Source organism: Cetorhinus maximus, chromosome 14 (assembly GCF_964194155.1).
Source record: "Cetorhinus maximus chromosome 14, sCetMax3.hap1.1, whole genome shotgun sequence".
Classification (NCBI taxonomy): domain Eukaryota; kingdom Metazoa; phylum Chordata; class Chondrichthyes; order Lamniformes; family Cetorhinidae; genus Cetorhinus; species Cetorhinus maximus.
The window spans coordinates 17,590,093-17,616,511 of NC_135892.1; the positions used below are offsets into that span (position 1 = coordinate 17,590,093).

Below are 26,419 nucleotides of genomic sequence, written 5' to 3' on the forward strand. Positions count from 1 at the left end.
TGGTAACAGCGATGAGGAAATTCAGTTATACAGAGAGACTATGGAAACTGGGATTGCCCCCCTTAGAGCAGAGAAGGTTCAGGGAGATTTCGTGGATTCGTTCAAAACTATAGTGGGCTTTGAAAGAGGAAATGAGTTGTTTCCAGTGGCTCGGTTGGTAATCGAGGACACAGATTTGAGGAAATGAGAATTTATTTAACACAGCGAGTTGTTACAATCTGGAATGTATTGCCTGAAAGGGTGGTGGAAGCAGACTCAATAGTAACTTTCAAAAGGGATTTGGACAAATAGTTGAAATGGAAAATGTTGCAGGTTCATGGGGAAAGAGCACGGGGTGGTGAGTGGGAGGGAGCTATGGTGTTAATTGGAGAGCTCTATCAGAAGAGCAGACACCGGCACAAGCGGACGTCCGGCTTCCTACTCTGCCGTGGGATTTTGTGATGCTGAGAGGCAAAGCAAGTGTGAGGAAAATACTCATTTGGTGAAACAAGTTAATGCGACTTCTTTATCTCAGCACCAAATGATCTCTTCCCTCCCAACACTTTACCCGCTCCTCCTCCACCACCCCCCATAACTCCTCCTAGAAAAAAATGGACATAGTTTTCAATTGTAAACAGGAAGGATAATGCAGACTGTGTTGACTGTGAGCTGTGATTTTCTACTTGCAACGTTTCCATGTGTTAATGTTACATTAATTGTATTGTTAAAGTTAAGGATAAACAGCTGGAGGGAATTTGATTAAGTATCTTGAGCATGTATAAAAAGGGACCAGGGGAAGTCTTGTGGTACAGTGGGAAGCATCCCTGCCTCTGAGCCAGAAGCTCCGGGTTTGAGTCCTACCCTAGGACTCGATGGCCAAGGAAGGTGCATCATAACGTGGCCAAACAGGCTGAGTGTCAACTTGTAAATTCTTGCAACGCAAGAAAATGACAGGCAGTAAGAGCGGGAGAGATTCCCGGTCGGTCAGCCATGTGATGGAGAGAAAGTTAGAGCCTCTACCATCACTATCCATAGCTCCAAGCCATAATGTGGATGTAAAAGTGCATGTTGCCACAGCAACTCAGACTCCCTGAGTGAACTGTAACATACGACAATACCAGATTCTCCAAATCTTGGTCCTCTTCACACCTCCTTTAAGAAACAAAGCCCCGGGAGCACTATTTTAATTTAATTTGATAAGTTTCCTTTGAAAGTTTTGTTTTTTTGTTGCAGTGCCCCTTGAAGGGGCTTTCAATTATTTGTTAAATTAGTTCATTTGCTAATTAGTTTATTTTATGAATACCAAAAGAGCATATAAAAGGGGGCTGTTGCGGGAAGTGTGGCTGGGTGGTTATGTCCCTGGGTTCCAGTTGTGCAGGTTATAAGTGCAATTCCTATTGGGCTAAGATTTATATTCACTCTTCCCTGGTGGTCCAGTGGTTAGGATTCTGCGCCTTTACCACCGTGGCCCAGCTTCTCCTCACGGTCAGGGAAGCATTTTTCTGCTGGTAACACCTGAGACCTTCCTTGACCGGTTCCTGGGGTGCATCATCAGCCCCAGGAACGTTATTTTAATTTGATAAGTTTCCTTTGTGGATTTTTATTTTTAGTTGTGGTACCCCTTTAAGGGGTTGTTATGTAGTTTATTTGTTTAACATTTACTCAAAAGAGTATAAAAAGGGACTGCTGGGACACTGGGTGGTTGGTCAGAAAGAGGAAGGCCCGTGTAATGCTGCATTCTGTGAATAAACCAACCATCGAGGAAAGGATCCTTGTCTAGTTTCATTCTCCACCATCTGGCTTGGGACCCAGCTAACGCGATGCTTCCATTTTTTTAGGTGAAAATGAAAGAGGGAGAGGCTCAGCAAATGCAGGCGGTGACCCTGGACTTTAACTGCAGGATGCAGCAGATCTCTGATGAACTGAATGACATTTCCAGAAAGCTGAAAGAGAAAGGAACTGATATTGTACAAGCCAAGATTGAGCATAAGGTGAGGGAGTAAAAACCATGGCCAGTTTATTTCATTCAATGTTTGAGACACAGAAAGCAGATTTTACTGTCTTCAGTTCACAGCACCCTACAATCAATAGCGTCTGTGTTCTACATCTATATATCCAAGGATTGATGAATGTTCTGTAAGCCACAGAGCCCGTGTTTGTCTTGCCCTGTTACATAAAGAGACTTTACTATCATTCTTACACCAGATTGGAACAGGAACAAGAGGGAAAGGACTTTAGCTAATCCAGCACCTTATCAGATCTCCCAGAAACTTCCCCAAGTGTTCCAACTGGAGCGAGTAGCTCATACTGTAGTTACTGCCATTGTGTACACAAGTGCTTCAGCCGAGACTCACGAACTGTCTTCAGACAGATGAGGAGTTAAACCGCTTTGCTTGGTGGTGTTGTCGAGGGAGGCTTGTTGGCTGGTATTCTGTTATCCAAACAGGACCATGGGATCTTCAGTGCTTGCCTTAGTCACCACGACAACTGAATGAGACCATAGGGTTGGATATTACAAGGCGCCGTATTCTCTGAACCTCCCCCCCAATAACATAAAGGTGGGTCGAGAGCCCACCCATGCAAAAGCTGGCTGCCACTCAGGGGGGACATCACTTGGCTGTGTGAGACCTCTGCCCCCCCCCCAATCTGGGGAGGAAGCCTCACCTTAGAGAGCTGTCAGCTAATCCAATTGGCTGGCAGCGCTGTAGTCCCAACAGCACCAGGTTCAAGTGGTGGCCAGAACCCAAAGAAGAGGAGGATGTGGAGGCTTGACTGAAGGTAGGTCCAGGTTATCGCTAGGCCTGGCTGGCAGGTCCCAGCTATGGGGGTGGAGGGCTGAGTTTCAGAGGCTGGGAAGGGGTGGGGGAGGGGTGGTTAAAGGTGGATGGATGACCTTGGCGGGGGAGGGAAATGCCTCCGATGGGTACAGGGGACCCCCAAAGAAGGTCCCCCACTTGGCTAACACCAGCCTGCCAAGGAAAAGCTGCCAGACTAGTCGCCTGGCATAGGTCTCCCCCACCGCGGGTAAAATAATGGCAGGGCAGGGACAGGGCGAGACACTTAAGTGGCCATTAATAGCTTGGCCCAAGGGCAAGCGGGCTGCCCAGCTCCTCCACTGTAACCCCCCACACCCCTCCAGGTAAAATGGGAGACAGGTCAGGGGTGGGTGGGTGGGTGGGAAGGTCACCTGCTGGATTTTATGAGCCACGCCCCCTCCCTCAAACACGCTGGCAGGGGACCGAGCGTTAAATCTAGCCCATTCAAAATCAGCACCCCCAACAGTGCAGCACTTCCTCTGTGCTGAGAGTGTCAGTATGGGTTATGTGCTCAAGCCTCTGGAGTGAAACTTGAACCCATGGCCTTCTAAAAGAGACAAGAGTGCTGCTTGCTTATTTTTATGGATTTCTCTTGCAATTTTCTCCTTCCTAAAAGTCACAGTTGACATTTGGGAAGTTTCAGCATTCTGTGGAACATCATTCTGTTGAGAAACCTTTCTTTTGAGTTCCCAAGTAATGGTGAATTATCAGAAAGCCAGACAATTCCAGTGAGAAAGGCCGTTTGGCCCAGTGCAGATCATTGATGCAGGAAGACCCGACAGTGCAGCAGTCAGTCAGTTCTTAAAAGGTTCCAGTGTTTTTTTTGCTTTCATTACTCCATGTTCAGCCTGAAGCTCCACAGGCTGTTATCAAGAATAAAAATTTCAGCATAGGCTATGAAGAAACGCCGACAGTTCTCCAAAGGAGCATCTGTTCGTTCTCTCCATTGTTTCAGAATCATCTGCGGGTTCTTGACCTTTTGGTATCCATGACCATACAGTCCATTTAAAATGCCACGTAGCTTGCTACTTGCTGCTTAGACATGACCCCTCCTTTCCCCTCAACACCACTCCCCTCTTGCTGTTACTCCTTGCTCAGCCACAGTTTGTAATTTGTCACCTTTCCAACTCTGACCCTACTCTTGACTAATCGATGGTCACACTTGCTGAGAAGGCACCGCTTCCTGATCTTTGCCGCGTGCAGATCTCTGTGGCTACACCTGCTCTGTGTCTGTTAAACCAGGGGAAAGCCAGTAGAAAACCCTACCCTAGTTATTCTTGCTGATGGGAAAGAAGGAAGAACTTGAATTAATACAGCACATTTCACGACCTCAGGGTGTCCCAAAGCAGTTTACAACTAAGGCAGTACCTTTCAAAACATTCTCACTGTTGTAATGAGGGCAACACAAGAGCCAATTTGCACACAGCAAGATCCCACAAACAACAATAAGATAACAACTGGATAGCCTAGATAGTAAGTGATATTAGTTAAGAGATAAATGCTGGCAGGATAGCAGGGAGAACGCCCCAGCTCTTCATCAAAATAGTGGGATCTTTCATGACCACACAAGAGGACAGTCAGGGCCCTCTGCTTAATGTGTCACCTGTAAGATGGGACGTCTAACAATGCAGAACTCACTCAGCACTGCACTGAAGTGTCAGCCAAGAGTCTGGAGTGTCTTGAACCCACAAACGACTGATTCAGAAGCAAGAGTCCTACCAACTGAGCCATGGCTGACACTGAAGAGGCCTGGGCAAAAGATTTTCTGTGCACACCCTGAGTTTAATAACTGGGCCCTGGGGGAACTTGCATTACACGGACGAATGGATTTATTGTGAGGGGATTTGTATTTGCAGAGACTCTGGGATAAGCTTGACTGCTGTAATGTGAAGCTTGTGGAGCTGGACGCAACAATGCAAGATTTCACAGAGCAGAACCCTCAACAGAGCAAGTGTCTGACAGACGACATGACAAAGCTGTCCGGCCTCTATCAACAGGTCTTCAAGGAGTCTGAGTACAAAGCCTCTAAACTCAACAAGGTAAGCAATGTCAGCTGTGTGCACACCTCAACATTAGCCCTCTTTACGTCATCACAATGTATTTTAAAGTTTCAGGACATTATCCCAGCCCACTTCTGCTTATCTTACCCTGCAACGGAGCTTAAAAGATTAGATTATAAGTAGAGGTTGCAAAGTCTAGGCTTGCATTACCGCGAGTATAGAAGTTTTAAGAAGTGATTCATTTGAGGTATTTAAGATGATTAAAAGACTTGGCTGGGTAGATAGAGAAATACTACTTCTTGTGGGAGAATCCAGAACAAGAGGGCATAACCTTAAAATGAGAGCGAGTTGCTCATAGTGTAGTCACAGTCATTGTGTACACTGCAGTGAGATCCCGCAAACTGTTGTGTGTTGTGTTGGTGCATGTGTGTATATGTTGTGTGTTGCGTTGGTGCATGTGTGTATATTTTGTGTGTTGCGTTGGTGCATGTGTGTATATGTGTGTTGCGTTGGTGCATGTGTGTATATGTTGTATGTTGCGTTGGTGCATGTGTGTATATGTTGTGTGTTGCGTTGGTGCATGTGTGTATATGTGTGTTGCGTTGGTGCATGTGTGTATATGTTGTATGTTGCGTTGGTGCATGTGTGTATATGTTGTGTGTTGCGTTGGTGCCTGTGTGTATATGTTGTGTGTTGCGTTGGTGCATGTGTGTATATGTTGTGTGTTGCGTTGGTGCATGTGTTTATATGTGTGTTGTGTTGGTGCATGTGTGTATATGTGTGTTGCATTGGTGCATGTGTGTATATGTTATGTGTTGCGTTGGTGTGTCTGTGTGTATATGTGTGTTGCATTGGTGCATGTGTGTATATGTTGTGTGTTGTGTTGGTGTGTCTGTGTGTATATGTTGTGTGTTGTGTTGGTGTGTCTGTGTGTATATGTTGTGTGTTGTGTTGGTGTGTCTGTGTATATGTTGTGTGTTGTGTTGGTGTGTCTGTGTATATGTTGTGTGTTGTATTGGTGTGTCTGTGTGTATATGTTGTGTTGGTGTGTCTGTGTGTATATGTTGTGTGTTGTGTTGGTGTGTCTGTGTGTATATGTTGTGTGTTGTGTTGGTGTGTCTGTGTGTATATGTTGTGTGTTGTGTTGGTGTGTCTGTGTGTATATGTTGTGTGTTGTGTTGGTGTGTCTGTGTGTATATGTTGTGTGTTGTGTTGGTGTGTCTGTGTGTATATGTTGTGTGTTGTGTTGGTGTGTCTGTGTTGTGTTAGGGGGTGTGTCTGTGTAAATGTGCACTGTCGGTGTGAGTGTTGTATCTGTTCTACGCTAACCTTCTACTCCTCTTGTTAATCGCTTCAGGCTGCTTCACAGTTGGAGGAATTCCATGAAATGCTTGACTTTGTGCTGAAGTGGTTGGAGAAAGCGAAGAATCTCGGGTACAGTGCCATCAGCTGGCACTCCGCGGCTCAGCTCAATGACCAGCTCATTACCTACCAGGTAGTACGCAAACACTTTAACCTGCCGGTTTAAACTGTTAGCACAAATTAATATTTGACTGCTCAGCTATCGACAACTCCTGATGTTCCGCCAGGAATCCCAAGGCCCAATGTCAATCCCAAGTCTTCATTTCCCCTTGTAGGCCACACTGCGCGAATCTGAGGAAATCCAGAGTGATCTGCAGGCTATGAGTGAGAAGTTAGACAGCGTCAGTGACGTGTATCAGACGGGTGCCATGTCTCAGCATGTGAGCAATCTCTGCCAACAGACAGAAGAGCTCCAGCAACTTATGCGAACACGCTTGCAAAGCCTGCAAGATGCAGCCAAGGTAAACCTGTGATCACTTTATGTAAAGCTCATCCGCTGTCCATTCTTACTGAAACATTTGGCAGAATTACAGTGAGTTGAGTGGGAGCAGAATGCTGCTTCCACAGAGCTTGGTAATGAACACTCAACGTAGCAATGTTGCTGATTAACACCAAAGGGTAGCTAGGGTACCAACATTTACATCAGAAAGTTGGATTAGATTCACACATTGCAATGATCTCAGTAGAGACCAGCAAAGTGTTTATTTTTATTAGAATCTGAAATCCCAGGTACTTATTAAAAGAATAAATCCATAAGTTCGCAGTTTAAATCAAAAGAATTTTACTGCACCAAAATCAAAGAACATGAATACTAATAGCTACACTCCAACTTGAATAGTCAATTACATTAAAGCTACTAAAAGTACAATGAACAGGTGCTTATACTTCAAACCAAACTTCTTAACTCAACTTTCCTTCTACACCCATTAGGCTTACAACCTCAATAACTCAAGTCAGACACTGACTGGAGATTGGAAAATGAACCACTTGGTCTGAGTACTATCTCAAAGATTCGTATAAGGGTCGAGACTTCTTGGGCCTTCCACGTACCTCCGGCAAGGTTTTTCCTTCAAACCTCCTCCAACAATTCCTCGGTTGTAGACACCCAATTCAACACGGGTGGCACTAATAACTTAAATGCAGCCACCTCAGGTCAGAGGTCTCCTGGCTCAAATATTCGTTAACTCTAGAGTGTTATGTCTAAAACTCACTTTCTCTTCTCAGCTTGACGATCCCAAAAGTTCACTGTTGGGTGAACTCACTGGTGAATCACTAACTCACTGTTGGTGGAATCATTCAGTTAACAAGAGTTTCGAATTCTTTTAGCAGCAGACAGAATTTTAATTGAATTCTGCTATGAAAAGATGTTTTCTAAGCTATGTGCTTGAACACAGAACCATACCCAGGGACCTACTTGCCCCTATAATTATCTTCTTGTTGACCCTTTTTCTACTGTTTTTCTCCCAGGCAACTTGGTCACACGATCAGTTCCTGGAAGCAAGGTGCTTTATAAGAAATCTTTCAGAGAAACCTAGCTCTTAAGGGGACCATCACCCCAACATAAAACATAGGCTTTTCCTTCGAAAGAACATGGACCATCACAACCCAAAAGAAAAATTGTGAATTCTTTCTGTGAAAAATATCATACTTTAATTTAACACTTGAAGCTGTATCTCATGTAATAGGCCACACAGGATTTAGAGCGCAGAAACAGGCATTTGGCCCAACTGGCCTGTGTTGGTGTTTATGCCCCCCCCAAGCCTCCTCCCGCCTTCCTTCATCTAAGGCTGTCAACAAATCCTTCTATTCCTTTCTCCCTCATGTACTTGTCTAGTTTCTCCTTATGTGCATCTATCCTTTTCACCACAACTGCTCCTTGTCCAACAAGTTCCACTTTCTCACTACTTCCTGGTAAAGAAGTTTCTCCTGAATTCCTTATTGCATGCTGACTCCTAGCCGTGCACCTGAAAAGTGCCACTTTAAATTAAACAACATTAAGCAAATCAGATTTTTCCCATTACAACCAATTTAAAAGCAGTAGTTAGGTTCTGTAGGTAATTTCCAGTCAGAAAAAAACCATTAAAACATTACTGTGCAAGTTGAAATACAGGTACGATACATGCCTAAATTCCTACATTTGTAAATTAATTAGCTTCTAAAATAAAAAAATAAAATATATCTTAAAATATGAATGAAGTACAGTACGAATGTAAATAAATGTAAAGATAAAGATTGCACTCACCATCCTCCTGGTTTTGGAGTGACCGACTCCATCTAGTGGCAGAAGTTGATCAGTTCAGGGAGCTGCTGAGGAAGTCCCACGACTTCAGTGATTGCTGGGGGCGGGAACAGGAACAAGGGGTAAGAGGAGCAGGTGAAGAAGTCCCCAGTGGTGGCAGCGGACACCAGGGACTTAAAAGGCAAGAACAGAAGGTGGGAACGGAGCAGGGGGAAACTCTTTCGAGTTACCAACAGTCACAGATTGCAACTTCTTTCGAGTACAATCACAGTTCTTGGTTTTCCGGGAGTGGGACATGAACCCACAACCCTCTGATTCAAAGGCGAGGGTGCTATGAACTGAGCCACAACAGCACTGAGGGTGGGAGCGTGGACAGGGAGAAAAGAAGCAGATGGAGAAGTCCCCAGAGGTGACAGCAGAGTGATTGATGTTTTTGTCCTTTGGGGTATTTCATTTTCCCCCCTCTGCAAGGAACTGTTAAACAGTGATATCCCTTCTGTAAACATCCCATCCTAAGGAACATGATTGTGTGAGAAACCACAATCCATGAACATGAATCAGAATAAAATGTTCCTGCTTGTGGGAGATGTCCAAAACTAGGGACCGTAAATATAAGATAGCCACCAAATGAATACAGTTAATCAATGTTGTTTCTCTATAACATTGGTCTTAATACAGGGTCTATATAGCTGTTTAACATTGCAACATTCACTATAATGTCGTTTGCCACAGGTTTCCTATTCTGTGGCCTGCACATCCCACATGCAAACACGGTAATTTCCGCCACTTTTCCCTGCATTGTTGGGGTCAGTGCACCACCACTGGGGATCTGGGACCTCTTCTATTGCTCCTCTTCCCCACCCCCTACCTCCAACCCCCAACCTCCTGCTATTGCAATCCAAGTGCTCTCTTCTATAATAACTATCACTTTCTCAACCAGTCCTGCCATCTTCCATGATTCATGCACACATGTGCCCAGGTCCCTCTGTTCCTGCACCCCCTTTAGAATTGCACCCTTTATTTTATGTTGCCTCTCCTCGTACATCCTATCAAATGTTTCACTTCAGGCTGCGCTGCATTAAATTTTATCTGCCAATGTCCACCCACTCCACCTCTATGCCTCTTGAAGTCTGTCACTATCCCCTCACAGTTCCCAATACTTTCATGTTTTGTGTCATCTGCAAATGTTGAAATTGTGCCCTGTACACACAAGACTAGGTCATGAAAATATATCAAAAAAAGCAGTGGCCCCAGTACTGACCCCTGGGGAATCCTACTGTAAACCTTCCTCCAGTCCTAAAAGCAACCGTTCACCACCACTCTCTATTTCCTGTCACTCAGCCAATTTTGTATTTGTGCTGCCACTGTCCTTTTTATTTCATGAGTTTCAGCTTTCCTGACAAGCCTGTTATGTGGCACTTTATCAAATACCCTTTGAACGTTCACATATACCACATCAAGCGCATTACCCTCACCAACCCGCATTGTTACCTCATCAAAAAACTCAATCAAATTCGTTAAAAATGTCAATCATCTCATTCTCCCACAGATCTGCTCTCGGGCCTTTCTTTGTCTACCACCCCTTCCCCCGTGCTCCTCGTGTAGGTTTACCAGCTGGAGGCCTTGTTTGGGCTTTCCCTTTCCCACTGGCAGCTCTCATTCCATACCTCGTTTTGTTACCTTGTCCCATTGTGAAGCTGAGTTAAGGAGAAGCACATCTTCAGTTCTTAGATGATCGACTCAGATCGGATGGGCAAGCTCTTTGTTGCTGGATTGTTCTTCATTGCCCCCAGCTCGTCTTTAAAATAGTGCCATGGGAATTCTAGAGCTTTGGGCCTAGGCAGCTGAAGGTATGGCTACCAATGGAGGGGCAAAGGGAATCAGGGATGCCCCAGAGGGAAGAATTAGAGGAGCACAGGTATCTAGGAGGATTTGAGGCCAGAGTAGGTTACAAAGATAAGGAGTGGCGAGACCATGGGGTGATTTGAAAAGAAAAATGGGAATTTTAAAATGGAAGTGCTGCTGACTGAGAACCGATGCCGGTCAACGAGCACAGAGGTTATAGGTGAACAAGCCTTGATGCAAATTAGGATATGGACAGCAGAGTTTTGGAAGAGCTCAACTTCATGGAGGATGAGAGGCAGGAGGACAGCTTGGAGAGCTTTAGAATATTAGAGTCTGAGGTAACAGAGACCTGGGTGACGGTTTCTGCAGCCAAAGAGCTGAAGCAAGGGAGCAGATAGTTGATGTTACATTGTTGCAAGATGGCAGAAACCTCTTGAGATATGCCCCCTTGATGTTGAGATGTAACATTACTAAGAGAACATCCCATGAGGGTAAAAACAAGATGCCTTTCCAAGAGTCTCGGGCTCTGTCCATTTTTCCCATCTTTGAAACACAGGAGATTCTCTCGGTCCTGTTAGATATTAAAAGCGTTCGGTCTGAATGGTATCGGGAAGGACAGCTGTGTGGGCACATCACCGCGGACAGGGAACGAGTGACCAGGCGACGCAGGTAACTAGCCGACATTGATTGATCAGCTCTGTGTGTCTCACAGGATATGGAGCAGTTTGAGACTGAGGTGAAGAGCCTGCAGGCGATGGTGAAGCAGGCCCAAGTCACTTTGACCTCCCCTGAACTTGCACGGCTGTGCCTTAAGGAGCAACTCTTTCAAAGACAGGTATCAGATAATGTGTCGAATCATAGAATCATGCCACGGAGGAGGAGGCCATTTGGTACATCTTGCTTGTGCTAGCTCTTTGAAAGAGCTGTTCAGTTTGTCGCTCACCTCTGCCCTCCCGTCAGAGCCGGAAGTACTTATCCATTCGGAAAATTATCAGTGAATCAGCTTCCACCACCCTTTCAGGCAGTGCATTCCAGATCATCATCATAACTAAAAACATAGCTCCCCTCTGGCTTATTGCCAATTATCTTAAATTTGTGCCCTCTGGTCACTGACCCTCCAGCCAGTGGAAGAAACCTCTCCCCATCCACTGTATCCAAACCCCTCGTAATTTCAAATGCTTCCTTGAAACCTCTCCTCAACCTTCTCAGCTCTATGGAGTACAATCCCAGCTTCTTTAGCCTCTCCATTAACTGAAGTTCCTCATCACTGGTACCATTCAGAGACTCCATGTGAGACCCCCCAGAGTGAGACTGGAGCCCACGACCTTTTGAGCAGCCAGTGAGAGCTTCTGCGAGTATCCACCACTAAAGCATCAAGGCGGGTCTGTGCACCCGTGGTTTGATAGGGCCTCGGCAGCTCAGGAAGGCCAAACTGCACCCTAGCAAAGGTAGGAGTGAGAGAGCGACTCACTTAGTCCACTCTGCGCTGTGATGGAACAACACCATACCATCTCGCTCCAATTTTAAGAAAAGCCAGGCCCTGGTGTTAATGGTGGCCTGCTCCCCACCAGTGCACGGGGTAGGATGGGAGTCTCGAGTCAGTCAGCCCATCCCAGATTCCGGAGCAAGGGGTGGCTAATGTAACCCACAAACTAGAATGTCGGGGTGGTCCCACGATACAGACGGGTTACTTTCCTGAGGGATCAAACCCCTTCGCTGTTAATTACTTTTCCCCAGTAAAACCTCGGAGATTCTGAAGGACTCTCACCACCTCAGCCGATGAGCGCTGGTCTATTGCACGTAAAGATTCGCACTTCTGGGGTTTCCCAGAACTCTCCTTCAAACACCACCCCCCCCCTCCCCCTCCCCCAACACTGCCCTCCTGAGACACCCTCTCAATGTAGAGAGGACATGGGTAGGAAGGTCCTTCCAATGGGAATTTGAAGTACCAGTTAGAGAGGATGGATCCTATCAAGGATTGGGCTTCACCCTAAATTCTTGCCCCCTACCCTACCCCCTCCATTGGCTTTCCACTCTCCTCCTCCCCACCCCGAGGAATTATGTGGAGGCAGCGAGATAGTGGCCTGGTGGTAATGTCACTGGACTAATAATCCAGAGGCCCATGCTAATGCCCTGGGGACATGGGATCAAACCCCTTCAATTCAGAAACCTGGAATATGAAACTAGTCTCAGTAATGGTGACAACTATCATCGATTGTTGTAAAAATCCATCCAGTTCATTAATGTCCCTTTAGGGAAGGAAATCTGGCCTGGCCTACATGTGATGCTAGACCCACAGCAATGTGGTTGACTCTAAACTGCCTTTTGCAATGGTCTAGGAAGCCGCTCAATTCAAGAGTATCTAGGGATGGGCAACAAATGCTGGCCTAGCCACACTGACAGTCGCATCCCATGAAAGTATAAAGGAAAAAAAAGGTGGAATTCAATATTTAAATGCCACACCTGACACACTATCCAGACGGTGACATGACTTACGCAATTAACCGATGGTGTGATTTCTGTCTTGCTAGAGGTTACTGGCCGACATGGAGAGATTCAAGCAGAAGGTGCAAGTGGTGCACAGGTATCAGGCTGCTTTGCGAATTCCTGAGGAAATTGTCACCAACCTCCCCATCTGCCAGACGGCACTGAGGCTGCAGGAACAGGCAAGTCGCCTGCAGCACACTGCAATCCAGCAGTGTAACATCCTACAGGTAAGTTATTGCGGGGGGGGGGCTTCATGTCTGGCCTGATTTGAAGTCTGCAATGCCACACTGTTTTTATAGTAAATTGTAGTAGGGAGGTGGCTGCGGGGGTGGGGGTGGGGGTTGGGGGGGCGGAATCATTTGGGGCAAAGCCCTTTGTTCGTCCACTGTCTTTCCACTGGAATTAATGTCTGCTCCCTTCGACACTGACGCACTTGTGATGGCACTACAGCAACTCGCCCGGGTTCCTTCCCCAGGATCTCCCAAACCCCCGACCCCCACCAATGAAAAGGACAAGGCAGCATGTGCATGGGGCCCTCCGTCATATCCAAGCTCCCCTCCACACTATCCTGGTCTTGGGAGTAGGTTGGTTGCCTTTCCTTCATTGCCACTGGGTCAAAATCCTTGGCCGCCCTGCCTAACGGCGCTGCGGGAATATCTTCACGCGGGCTGTAGCGGCTCACGGAAAAGGCTCAGCGCCTGCTCCTCAGGGTCACCTGGAAGGGGCTTCCCCGCTGAGAGGGCAGAATCAGAAAATTACCCCTCTTGATGTTTGGGTACAAACCGACCCCTCCTGAGATGAGTGCTGGACGAATGAAAGGGCATCCTCTCAATGGGCGCCCACTCGGTGCCAATCCCAAAAGAAGCCACAATTTCATCATTTACCTGGAATAAGGATTCGCTCCCCGTGGGCAGTGCAAATGGCGACGGGCTTAGCGAGGGTGTTGGCGGGCAGAGCAAGCTTGCCAGGTAATAAGCCTTTACTCTGGGCGTGCTTGGCGTTACAGGAAGCAGTGATCCAGTATGAACAGTACGAGCAGGAGATGCGACACCTCCAGCAGCTGATTGACAGAGCGCATCGCGAGATCCAGGAGAAGCCGGTATCTACCAGTAACATCCAGCAGCTGCAGGCCCAGATCTCCCGACACGAGGTAAAGACAGCGATTAAATCTCTCATTTCATCTGGTGCAAACCTGGAGGGGACAGTTCGACAGTTATTGCAAACCTTGTGGGTCCCAACAGCACCAAATAAAGAAAGCCCCGACATTTATTATAGAGCCTTCCACATCCTCAGGATGTCCCAAGGCAATTCACAGCCAATGAAATACTTTTGAATAATAATTTGTAAAATAAGGAACACAGCAGCCCACTTACACACAGCAAGATCCCACAATAATCAGTGAGTTTTTTTTTTAGTGGTGATGGATAAGGGATAAATATTAGTCAGGACGCTGGGTTGAACACCCCTTGCTCTTCTTCAAAATAGTACCGTGGGATCTTTTACGTTCAGCTGATAGGGCACATAGAGCCTCGGTATAACACCTCGTCCGAAAAGATGGTACCTCCCACAGTGCAGTACTTCCTCAGTGCGGGGACCATCAGCCTGGATTTTGTGCTTAAGTCTCTGGAGTAGGCCTCATACATGTCCTTCTAACTCGGAGGCATGATTGCTACCACTGAGCCACTGCTGACACATAATGAGTGTATGAACCTGGTGCGTGGGGACAGGAACGGGGTGCGTGGGGACAGGAACGGGGTGCGTGGGGACAGGAACGGGGTGCGTGGGGACAGGAACCCGGTGCGTGGGGACAGGAACCCGGTGCGTGGGGACAGGAACCCGGTGCGTGGGGACAGGAACGCGGTGCGTGGGGACAGGAATGCTGTTTGGAGGAACAGAAACAGGCTGGGCTGCAATGACGTTGATATGGGGCTCCTGAGGTGGTTCAGTCCTTGCGCTGACTCATTCTGTAGCTGGAAGTTGTATCTGTTGTAATGCTTGAAAGTTTCACTAGGACCCAGACTACACCTGACTCTCACAGCTACCTGGACTACACATTCTCACATCCTGCTTCCTTTAAGGTCTCCGTTCCATTCTGCTAATTTCTCTGCCTACGTCGCATCCGCTCTGGTGATGCAATCTTCTGTACCAGCACTTCTGATAGCCTTTCTCAACCAGTGACTTTCCCCCACCCCCCCAAAACCATGACTGACAGGGCCTTTGACTGTGTCCACCCCATTTCCCACACTTCTGCTCGCACCCTTTCTCCTCCCTCTTGGAACAATAACAGGGTTCCCCTCGTCCTCACCTTCCACTCCAGCAGCCTATCTCTGTAATCTCCTCCAGCTCCACAACCTTCCAAGATATCTGTACTCCCCTGGCCTCTTGCGCATTCCTGATTATAATCGCTTTAACAGCAGTGCCTGTGCCTTCATTTGCTTAGGCCCCACGCTCTGGAATTCCCTCCTGACATCTCTCTGCCTCACTTTCCTCCTTTAAAAATCTTCTTAAAACCCATCTCTTTGACCAAGCTTTTAGTCATCTGACTTAATATATCTTTTGTTGCTTAGTGTCACACTTTTTTTTATAATGCTCCTGTGAAACACCTTGGGACATTTCATTACAGTATATAAATATAAACTATTGTTACCCCTGCCACAGAAGGTGGACAGAGGTCATGTTTTCGACCTTGTTTTTAAGTTTCTTTGCCTGTGAACAATATATTTCAAACACTAATGGACGGATTTCAACAAAACTTGGTACACAGATTGGGTATGGCCCAAAGAAGAACTAATTAGTTTTTGGCGAAGATGCGGATCCAGATCCTGGAATTTTTTTTCAAAGAACCTGTTAACATTGGGAGTTAGGGCGAATTTATAGAACAGTGTGGGTTATTTGTTTAGAATGTTGTGGATTGTTTTAGAATGTTGCAAATTGTCTTAGAATGTTGTGGATTGTTTTAGAATGTTGCGAATTGTCTTAGAATGTTGTGGATTGTCTCAGCTGCTGTGGTGGAATTTGTCACAGCTGTCAAAATGTGAGCAGAGTTTTCAGAACAGGTTGTTGGATGTGTGTTAGCCTCAAGCCTTCTCAGTGAGCTGGAAGCTTTTGGTGAACTGATTTCTTTTTTCAGCTTTGTAGTTACAGGGCATCAACCAGGCGGGGAAGAGCTGCGTAATTATAATAATGTTGAGTTAGCACAGTGTGGCAGAGGTATGCGCTCTATTGAGTGCCCTCTTCACTTGTTGTTCTGATGAATGGTTGTTGACCTATATCACTATATCTCTCTCCCTCGATGCTGCCTGGCCTGCTGAGTTTTTCCAGCATCTTCAGATTTTATTTCAGATTTCCAGGATCTGCAGTATTTTGCTTTTATCCGCAGTATTTTGCTTTTATCCACAGTATGTTGTTTTGGTTTTACAGATCTTAATTATTGCTGGAGATTTAAAAAAAATAATTTTTCTTCTTTCTATATTTCTTAATCATTCCCTCACTTTCTGTACATGATTTACCCCTGAATTCACTATTCTAATTCACATTTCCTGGTTTAAACTCTGCTTTGCTTATGAAGGAGCCATGAATCTGATTGGTGAAGGGGGGTTCACAGGTCCAAGGGAGGGTGTTGAGGGGTTTTGGATTTCTAATGACTGCAAGTTCCAGGGCCAAGTTCTGTGGAACGTGGAAGTACTGTCGATCAGGCTAGAAACAAATTATTAGGAGTGGGTGTCTGTTTATAGTGGTCAAAAAGTAACTATGGTTGTAATGTGTACGTTCTCCTGAGCTACTTTCACAGAGTGGGCCATGGGCCCCCAAGGCTGCACCATTAGTGCAGTCACATTGCAGTAGTTTATTCCAGACTCTTTTTTTTATTATTCGTTCATGGGATGTGGGTGTCGCTGACCAGACCTGCATTTATTGCCCACCCCTAATTGCCTTTGTTCAGAGGGCATTTTAAGAGCCAACCACATTGCTGTGGGTCTGGAGTCACATGTAGACCAGACCAGGTAAGGACGGCAGATTTCCTTCCCCAAAGGAAGGACATTAAAACCAGATGGGTTTTTACGACAATCGGCAATGTTAGACCTTTAATTCAAATTTCACCATCTGCCCCACGGTGGGATTCGAACCCGGGTCCCCAGAGCATGACCCTGGGTCTCTGGAGTACCAGTCCAGTGGCAATACCACTATGCCACCGCTGGAGCCGGAACCGAGCCGGAGTTTTTGTGCGTGCTTGGACACTAGATCAGTGTCGGCGAGCATCAGTGTATCCTTCAAACCAGTATCATAACTCGCAGAGAGTGTAAAGTGGGTAGCAAAGCCTCGACTGGGTTGAGAAAAGCATCTCTGTCTGCTTCAGTTCAACGCCTGGTTCTAATCCTGACTCCAAGTCCAAACTGAATGCTGCAGCATTGCTGCAAAGCAAAATCATTTGACAACCGACTCTGGGTCGGCTGCAGGGTGAACCTGATCATGATTAATAGACCAGGAAGAGGGGACTGAGTTCCTTTGTGCAGCTTTTAACAAAAAAAAACCACATGATTCCTTTTCTCATCACCGCACACCTACGCAGTGATGGGGCCAGTACTACCGGATATTTAAAAAAAAACACACACACTGGGCTGATTTCTCAAACGATAGGGTTTTGTAGAAGAGAGTGCTGCAAGGATTTGGCAGAATGGTTAGATTGCATGGGTGTTATTAATATGCTACAGTTTAGCCCCAATAATGGGGCCAACTGGGAGAAAATGCTGTAAGCTTGAAGCATTAAGCAGACCGCTGCATGAAGCTGTTAGGCTGCGACTGATTGGAGAGCTAACGCTGAACCTAGCATTTCTAATCAGCCCCATCACCATGTGACCCAGATATTTAGCAGTCAGCCATCTGTTTCTCCGTTCACACAATGGAAAGACATGGATAGATTGCCTCTTTCCTCCTTCGCTGGTTCAGATCTGTGTGAAACCGGTAATGCAGGAGCTGCTTCTGTCAGATCTGTGTTTTCTGCACTGGGGGGATGGGAGAGAGCCAATCACTCAGCTCATTTCCTGTTTTGTGCAGTTCAGATTGCCTTTAGAGGTTGTGTGGTAGTAGCTCCTGCTTTGCTATCCTCTCGCTCTCTCTCTGCCTCAATCGCTCTCGCATACCCTGAAAATCGAGAGTACAGGGCTCGCTGTTGATGCGTGGATCTGGTCACAGCCCCGGCTCCTCACTCATTGGCTGTTCCAGCAGAGAAGAGGGGCTGGCTGGAGTGAACGTCTGAGGCGTTGGATGAGGCTCTGACCTATTCTTTTGTCCCATCAACAATGTCTCAGCAGGATTTCGCCCAGAAGATTAAGGGGTACCAGGAGCAGATTGCTGCGCTGAATACCAAGTGCAAGATGCTGACCATGAAAGCAAAACATGCCACGATGCTGCTGACAGTCACTGAGGTGGAGGGACTCTCTGAAGGGATGGAGGAGCTGGATGGTGAACCTTTGCCCTCACACTCGGCACACCCTTCTGTGGTGATGGTAAGATTCCTGGCTTTCTCCCTCTGACCATTGCTCACCGACTGGTGCTAACATAATATCACCCACCCTCCTGCTTTTATCACCTGCTTTATCTCATTGCCTGTTGTTTGTGAGTTAACCCTTTCCCCGCCCCCAACCCTGGAATGTTCCCCCCACCCCGTTAACACACTGTGATGGAGATTTCTCTCAGATAGTCAGCTGGGGTGGGGGGGGGCGTGGAATGGGTTAACGCTAGTTTTTGTTACCTTTTTTGAGTTTTTAATTCAGGCCTGTTTCACATTACTAAAGAAAGGTTGTAATATTTTCGGTGACTTGTGCCTTACAGTGTGATTTAATGTAACCCCTGTCCTGATCTCTCTCTCTCTCTCTCCCTTATTGAACCGTGCTCCCTCTGGCTTGGTTTGTATCAGATGACAGCTGGGCGCTGTCATACGCTGCTCTCACCTGTCACTGAGGAGTCTGGGGAAGAGGGAACCAACAGTGAGCTTTCCTCTCCAACCGCTTGTCGCTCTCCCTCACCTAATGCTGATGTGTCTGGTAACCAGGTACTATCTTCTGCTTAATCCTTTTCACTGTTCGCATGCTTAATCAGTAGTTAGACATCGCATTACTCTGGTATATCTTGGCCACTGCTCCCTCATATTCATGGGAAGGGCATATTCCTGTAAAATGTATATTGCTGAATAATGTACTTTGCCTCCGAAGCTCATCGTGTGTCAAGGGGGTTAGGGATAAATCACAGACCTGGATACAGCCCTGAGCTGATTTGTCACTGCTGCACAATGGAACATTCTGCTGAAATTCACGAGCGAGAAAGGACCATTTGTTCGTCCTGCTAGTGCCCTGACTTGTACACCGAAGCTCATCCCTCCAGCCCCCTACCTCATCCACTGAATGCCAACCCTCTTGTTTACTAACTCTCTCCCATTGAGAGTTACTCACGTTGTAAATCTTCATGCTGCCATTGGCGCTGCTCCAAGTGCGTCCTCCTCCCCTCACAATGGCAGCCACACTCCGTTCCCACCTCGCAGAAAGCCCCTGACCTGCTGCCGCTCACTGCCTTACTTTAGACCAAGTCTGGTGGCCGTTCGGAGGAGGTCGCGCTCTGTTCCGTACAGCTAAAAGCTGGTAATCTGAGTCCCATCCCCTCTCAAAGTTTCTGGGTGGAATTTTCCACCCTGGAGACTAAGTCTGGTGGCGGGCGGGAAAGTCAGCACGATTCCCGCCGGACGGGTGAACCCACGTGATCTTGTGCTTTTGAGCTCACCAATTGTGCATCAGTGAGGAGCTCGCGAATCTCATGGTGGGGGCGGGCAGGAAGTTGTCTGCCCCGCCATTACCTCGTGGGGTCAAAGGTCCTGGCGCCATATTTAAAGGCACCCGGACACACATTCACTCATTGCCAGGCCAGGAGCTCCGTATTACTCCTCCAGAGTCGTTGTGGCTGCAGCTCATACTAGAGAAGCTATGGCAGATGTGAGCAACCACATCCCGGGACATACACGGGCACCTCTGGCATTGCCTTTCGCTCATTTCTAGGTAAGAGCACCGCCCGCGGTACACCCATACTCGGGCCAATACTCGCCGTTGCAGTGGTCCATGTTCGCCAGCCTCTTGCTGCTCAGGCCCCTTGCTCCTCCTCGCCCTGTGCCAACCGGCAACGGGCCCTCACCTGGATGAGAGCTGTCACCAAGGCAGGGTTGCAGTGGATGTGTGAACGAATTGAAGTGATACATTTAGTGAGCACGTCTTTTACAGATTTCCCTCCACCTCAAAGCCAGCTGCAAATGCTAAGCCCTTCACCTGGCCTCTGTCTAGACATGGTGTCCCCACCCCACCCCTTCCAGGTAAAGGACATCCTGGAGGACCAGAGATGAGTGTTCCTCGTGTTCATACATAAATGCGTATGGAGACATTGCTCTTTAACTAGGCTGATGAGAGCCAGGTGCAGGAATCTTCACGCAGACATTTTTCGTTTGTCTCCAGTACTCTGGAAACCCTGTAGAGAGACCATTGCCTTGGTAGCATAGAAGGACAAGCCGCATGATCCTTTGTCAGCCATGACCATTCACCTGGGAGGATGACTGTTTGGAGTCACAGGTTGGCTGCCCTCCACCAGCCATGACCCTTGGAGGCATCCACCTCCCTTCGTCCCTTCATCCCTGCCTCTGACTGCAGCCGATAGCAAATGGCACAGGATGAACGGCAGCTCCACTTGCTGGGATCTCGATGTTATGAGGCCCATGAGTAGGGAACAAACTTGCCGCTGTGCAGGTTTCATCGTAAAGAGGAGAACACAACCGAGCATCTTTGACATCCAGTTGCCTCATGATTATTAGGGTGTCCCTTTAGTTGGCCACTTGTGCTGACCTTGAACTCCACCCACCCGAAAACTCTCCTCCCACTTGGAGGGATTACTGACTGACTAACTGTGTGGTCAAAGTCAGTTTAGAGAAATGGTCCACGTCACCTTTCAAACTTGCTCCACCACTTTCTACCCTCCCGCTGTCACCCACCAACTTCACCCCATCACCAGAAACCCACCCAATATCACCATTCCTCTCCACTCTGTCAGCCTTAAACCTCCTCCCGTTACCCGGGAGCCTATCACCATCCACCTCCATATGCCTTTCCTCCTCTCAGAACCGAAACCCGTTACCATCCCCATGCTCACCTGGACCCTGCCTCCTCCTGTTATCACCTGTCTAGTACCCCTCCTTGACACATCCTGACCTGCCACCCTACCGCATCACACTCCCCCCCCCGCCCCCCACCGCTGTTCCCTCCTATCACCTCAGTATCCTGAGCTCTCCCCTCACGACCCCACCATTGACACCAGCGACCACGTCCTCTCGGACACACTGTCCACTCTTTCCTGGACATTACCCCCACCCTCCTTCCCTGGACCCACTTTGCCCCCATGCTCCCCAAACATTCTCCCCCCCCCCCACTTCCTCAGATACTTTCCCCACCACCTTCCCCTGTAAGCCTGCCTCCCCCTGCCTCCACTCTGCCACCCTACCCCCCTCCTTACAGCCTTCACCTGCCTCCCTTATCCAGCCTTGGTGCAGTATTTGCGACCGGCACTTGAGTGAACTTATGCAAAGTCTTCAAGAAGGAGCGAGCTACATGTACGCACTTTAAACTCATGGAAGAGGTGAAGCTCGCCAGGTGCACGCCCCATATACACAGTCGTAAAACTGAATGCTCTAAATTCTCACTGGCAGATAACTCAATTTGGAGAGGAAACTTAATTCGGGCGAGGCACCTGGTTAATGAGCGTGCGTGAGATGCTAATGCATGAAAATTGGGTTCCCGACATTGTCCGTCGGGAAGCTCGACTCATCTTTAACCTGCCTTGAAAGTCGGGAGAACAAAATTCCAACAGTTTATCCCAATGTCGGGAAACAGATTTTTTGTCTCCTGCGAAATTAAGTGCCCCCATCAGCCACGATTCCCACTGCTTGCGGGAGGGGAAAATTCCGCCTGTGATTGTTGCTCCTCGGATTATTCCACGGTCTCCCGGGAAAGGTCTCTGCAGTCCTGTAGGGTTCCACTGGCCCCATGCTGAAAATCGCAGTTCGGTCGGATGAACTCAGTTCATGGGATGGATATGTCCCTGGTAACTTAACTCTTATTTTTAGAGTCATGCCTCTAGTTATCTAATACCCCCAGAGACGATTGTCCCTCTCCTACACTATTACCCATTTAAACCATCCCAGCTACAATTAGGATGACTCCAGTGTTTTGTCCCTGCTATCTAATCTGGTTCATAATTCTCCGATGACTGAAGGATTGTAACTATTCCTCCATACGTCTCTTGATTCTGACGTTCTGTACAGTGTATTATTTGCCCCAATTTTCCCTAGTTTCCTCCTTGTTGGCCGACGGCACATGCTCCCACATCAGTGTTCCAGTGCGAATGGGTTGTTCCAAATGTGTGTCGGGCTGGACTGTTAGTGCTGTCAAGCTATTCTACAATGGATGGCATCGCTTCAGAGCCACCAGGGAATCCTGGTTGTGCCCAGGAACCACAGATGGGCACTATGCGTGGCGGGTTTCTGGATAGCGAGCATGAGTTGGCCCCGCCAGGGTTTCAGACCTGGAGCCTCCTGCTTGAAAGCCACACCAAGTCAGCAGTTTGTTTAGAGAAGATACAATATGTAATAAGCATTCCCCTTCTTTCCCCCACACCCGCAAACTTTGAAAAAAAAAATCCTTGTTCTGTGCTGACAGAACAACAACTTGTGTTTATATAGCACCTTTAATGTAGTAAAACAATCCAAGATACTTCTCAAGAATTTTATCAGACAAAATTTAATAATGAGCCTCATAAAGAGATATTACTTCAGGTCACCAAAAGCTTGGCCAAAGGAGAGTCCTAAAGGAGCGAGATAGAGACACGGAGAGGTTTTGGGAGGGAATTCCTGAGCTTAGTGTTCACTTCCGGACGACCAGTTGGTGAAGGATAGTACTGGAGCCAATCTTTACTCAGTCTTACATTTATTTACAGAGTTAAACATTACAAGCATACACTTCCGAACTCAACTCCCTTCACATTTTCAATAAGCGTCCATTTCTGTGTGCTCACCAGTTAATGCCCACCACCTGCCTATAATTAAACACTGCTAATACACAATTCACACTTAGGCCTGAGCAGCAGAAGGCATGGCCAGCAATAGTGGAATGGTGGAAACCGATGACGTCTAAGAGGCCAGAATTGGAGGAATGTGGCATTCTCAGACAGTTGTGGAGCTGGAGGAGATTACAGAAAAAAGGAAGGGGGCAAGGTTATGGAGGGATGCAATATTGGGATCCCACCCACCGGGACCACCATGTTTACCTGAACGTTTGCGAGACATACGAGATGCAAATGTACAGGAATGTTACCGGTTCCGATGTGCAGTGGCCACAGAGGGTCAGGGCGAATGACTAACTTTGCTGTAATTGGGGGTGAGGAGAGGGAGACTAACCAATGGGAATAAAAATTACGAGGTGGCTTTACCCCTTAAAGATCATGGGGGTCAATTTCCTCCTTCGTCACCCAGCTTTTCTCCCTGTAACATCAGTAGAGCAGAAAAATGACTGACCGACAGGCGAACACACTGGAAATTCATCCCCCTCACTCCCCACCCCTCCATTAATTTAACATGCTGTGCTTATATTAAAACCATTATCTTCCTGTATGGTTTTTGTGAAAGCCAACCTTGGCTATGTTGGTTTGAGGCGACGGCACAGGCAAAAGGGTGTCGGTAATCGGGTAGCCGATAACTCATTGGGCAGGATTTTGACCCCGGCGTGTTTGGCAGGCCCAGGAGCGGCCGGGAAACGCTCAGCGCTGCCGGGGCGAGGGGAGGGTGAGCGTTGAAGTTAGCGCGGTCGTGGGGTGGTGCAGAAGGAAAGTTCCCCGAAGGCAGAGAGCTGCCTCAGGGAGCTGACCAATTTAAAATCAATACAAACAGTGTAAAATCTTGAAAAAATGTCCACGCATCAGAACGACTCATCGCAACATAGGGATGTTTAAAATTGTGTCCACACATTTTTATCTTTTTTCTTGAATTAATCTCGGAAACCTCATCCCGCCCTTGGATGAGGTTTCCTCAAAAATGCAAAGGCCGCCTGGCTGATTTGCGCGCCCGCCGACTGTAACGTTGGACGGGCAGCGAAAAGCCCCCGCTAATTGAGACTTTAATGGCCTTAATAGGCCTCTTGATTGTTGGCGGGGTGCGTGCTGCCGACTCTCACCCGCTGACCGAAATATCGCACGCTTTTTTAGGCTCGAGTGTGTCGGGTACCCGCCCGCATACCGAGCGAAAAATTGTGCCCATTATGTGGAAGGAGCATGGTGAGCTGGCCCGCCAGCCTGTCAATCAACCTGTGACTCCTTCACACTGCTTCGCACTGCCCTCAAACCTGGGAGCTGCGTAATGGCTGTTCTTTGTGCTGTTGCTGCAATGGCGGACAAGCCCCAAATCGGAGCACCAGGATCTGTTAGCATCGGCAACTCGAGATAGAGGGGAATTAACGGGAACAGGGATTTTACCTTGCGTGAGGTGCTGTGAGGCTTGTGTGGGTGGGGGAGGGCTGTTGGAAAATTGGAAGCCTGATGGATACAAGGGAAGAAGAAAATGGGGAGAAGCCAGATTTGCTTGTAACGCCATACCATAAAAGTTATTAGCGATGTTAACTGTCCATGTCGGAGCAATCTCAAGGCCTGACTTTTCTAACCCCGTAGCATGTACAGATACAGCTTATAGTCACTTGATCCTCTGTAGCCGTGAGTCTCAGTTCTAAATGTTTATGTTTCTAGGATAGTGCTTATTACGCAACATTATCTGCGGACGAATTGCAGACAGCAGCTCCTGACGCTCAGGACATGAACATTGCAGCATCTCTTCAAGAACCGTTTGAAACCACGCTGGGGGATGCGGCCTCCTCAAAGCTCGATGACCTGCAGCGCTCCTGGGAAACTCTAAAGAACGTGGTGAGCTGCTGACTGATGAATAACCTTCCTCCATAAATATTCTTCCTCCTTATCTGTTTTCTTCCCCTTGTTTCCTTCTCTTGCTCCTCTCCTTTGTCCCGGGCTGCTGATTCCCTCCCGTAGCTCTGATGGACCTGGAGAATTTTGTTCCTTCTTGGGTTGTGGGTGCCGCTGGTGAAGGTGGTAATGATTGCCCGTCTCTAGGTTGCCCTGAGAAGGTGGTGGTGGTGGTGGTGGTGGACCTTCTTTAACCACTTGCTAAATCTGAAGGCTTGGGACTGGAGTCACATGTAGGCCATATCGGGTATGGAAGGCAGGTTTCCTTCCCCAAAGGGCATCTGTGTGCCAGCTGCATTTTTACAACAATCCAATAGCTTCATGGTAGCTTCTGCTGACCCCAGATTATTTTTGAGCTGAATTCAAGTTCCCAAAGGGCTGTAGTGGGATTTGAGCTCATGTTCAATGGATTGCCAACCCAATAACATGGCCACTGTGCCGTTTCACCCCAGAATCATGGTTATGACAGCAGCACATAAGGAGAGCCATTCTGCCTTTTCAGATAACAGTCTAATTTCCTTTTGAATTCAGCCGGTTGGACCTGTGCTCTACAATTGGAGCTATCGGAGTTGACCTTCCTCTCTTGGTGCTACCCGGGAGTGCTCGGTGTGGGACACACGTGTGGTTTGTCCCACTATGCTGCATTTTGCATTCTGATATAATGAAACAGGAGCGCAAGGGGGCACGGGGCCAATCAGAGTGAGTGCAGCTGAGAACTTATTGACACTGTCACCATCAAAGGGGGTAGCTGCAACGAAAGCCCCATGACAGACATAGAAGGATTTTGAGTTGTACTCGTAGGACGATGAGGCAGGATTATTAACTGGACAAGCTTTCGATGAGGAAGGGTAAATTTTAAAAAAAACTTTCACTCTTTCTCGCGCTTTTCACAACCTCAGCACGTCCCAAAGTGCTTTACAGCCGGTGAAGAACTTGTGAAGCGCAGTCCCTTTGAAATGTTGGAAACAAGGCATCCAGATGGTATCCTGGAACTCCCTCCCTAACAGCACAGTGAGTGTACCTACACCACGTGGACTGGAGCGGCTCAAGAAGCAGCTCAACACCACCTTCTCAAGGGCAATTGAGGGATGGGCAATAAATGCTAGTCTAGTCAGCGATGCCCATATCCCACCAATGAATAAAAAAAAATGTCCAGAATATCTGTTTTAAAGATGTTGGCCAGGACATAGGGGAGAATTCTCCTGCTCTTCTATGAATAGTACCATGGGCTATAATGTCACTGGGCTACTAATCCAGAGGCCCTGGCTGATGGAACATGGGTTTAAATAACCACTACTACAGCTGGTGGTACTTAAATTCAATTAATTAATAAATCTGAAATTATAAAGCTAGCCTCAGTAATGGTACCATGAAACCATAGTCGATTGTTGTAAAAACCTATCTGGCTCTCGAGTGTTCTTTAGGGCAGGAAACCTGCCATCCTTATTTGGCCTGGCCTACATGTGACTCCAGACCTACAGCAAAATGGTTGCCTCTTAGCTGTGCTCTGATATGGCCTAGTTAGGCTACTCAGTTATACCAAACCTGCAGAAAAGTTGGTCTGTAGCATTTCAAGAAGGTGGCCCACCACTGCCTCCTCAAGGGCAATTAGGGATGGGCAGCAAATGTTGGCCTTGCCAGCAATG

General features: G+C 47.5%; 1 protein-coding gene across 1 annotated transcript in view; it reads left to right on the forward strand.

Moving 5' to 3' along the window:
• Nucleotides 1-26,419, forward strand: part of syne1b (spectrin repeat containing, nuclear envelope 1b) — a 447,660-nt gene that overhangs the window by 253,339 nt on the left and 167,902 nt on the right. The window contains exons 83-92 of the mRNA XM_078556589.1: nucleotides 1,818-1,970; nucleotides 4,652-4,834; nucleotides 6,153-6,290; nucleotides 6,433-6,618; nucleotides 10,954-11,076; nucleotides 12,773-12,955; nucleotides 13,735-13,878; nucleotides 18,038-18,232; nucleotides 18,643-18,777; nucleotides 24,543-24,716. Of these exons, the coding sequence (XP_078412715.1) occupies nucleotides 1,818-1,970; nucleotides 4,652-4,834; nucleotides 6,153-6,290; nucleotides 6,433-6,618; nucleotides 10,954-11,076; nucleotides 12,773-12,955; nucleotides 13,735-13,878; nucleotides 18,038-18,232; nucleotides 18,643-18,777; nucleotides 24,543-24,716 (1,614 nt within the window). The remainder of the gene's footprint in view (nucleotides 1-1,817; nucleotides 1,971-4,651; nucleotides 4,835-6,152; nucleotides 6,291-6,432; nucleotides 6,619-10,953; nucleotides 11,077-12,772; nucleotides 12,956-13,734; nucleotides 13,879-18,037; nucleotides 18,233-18,642; nucleotides 18,778-24,542; nucleotides 24,717-26,419) is intronic.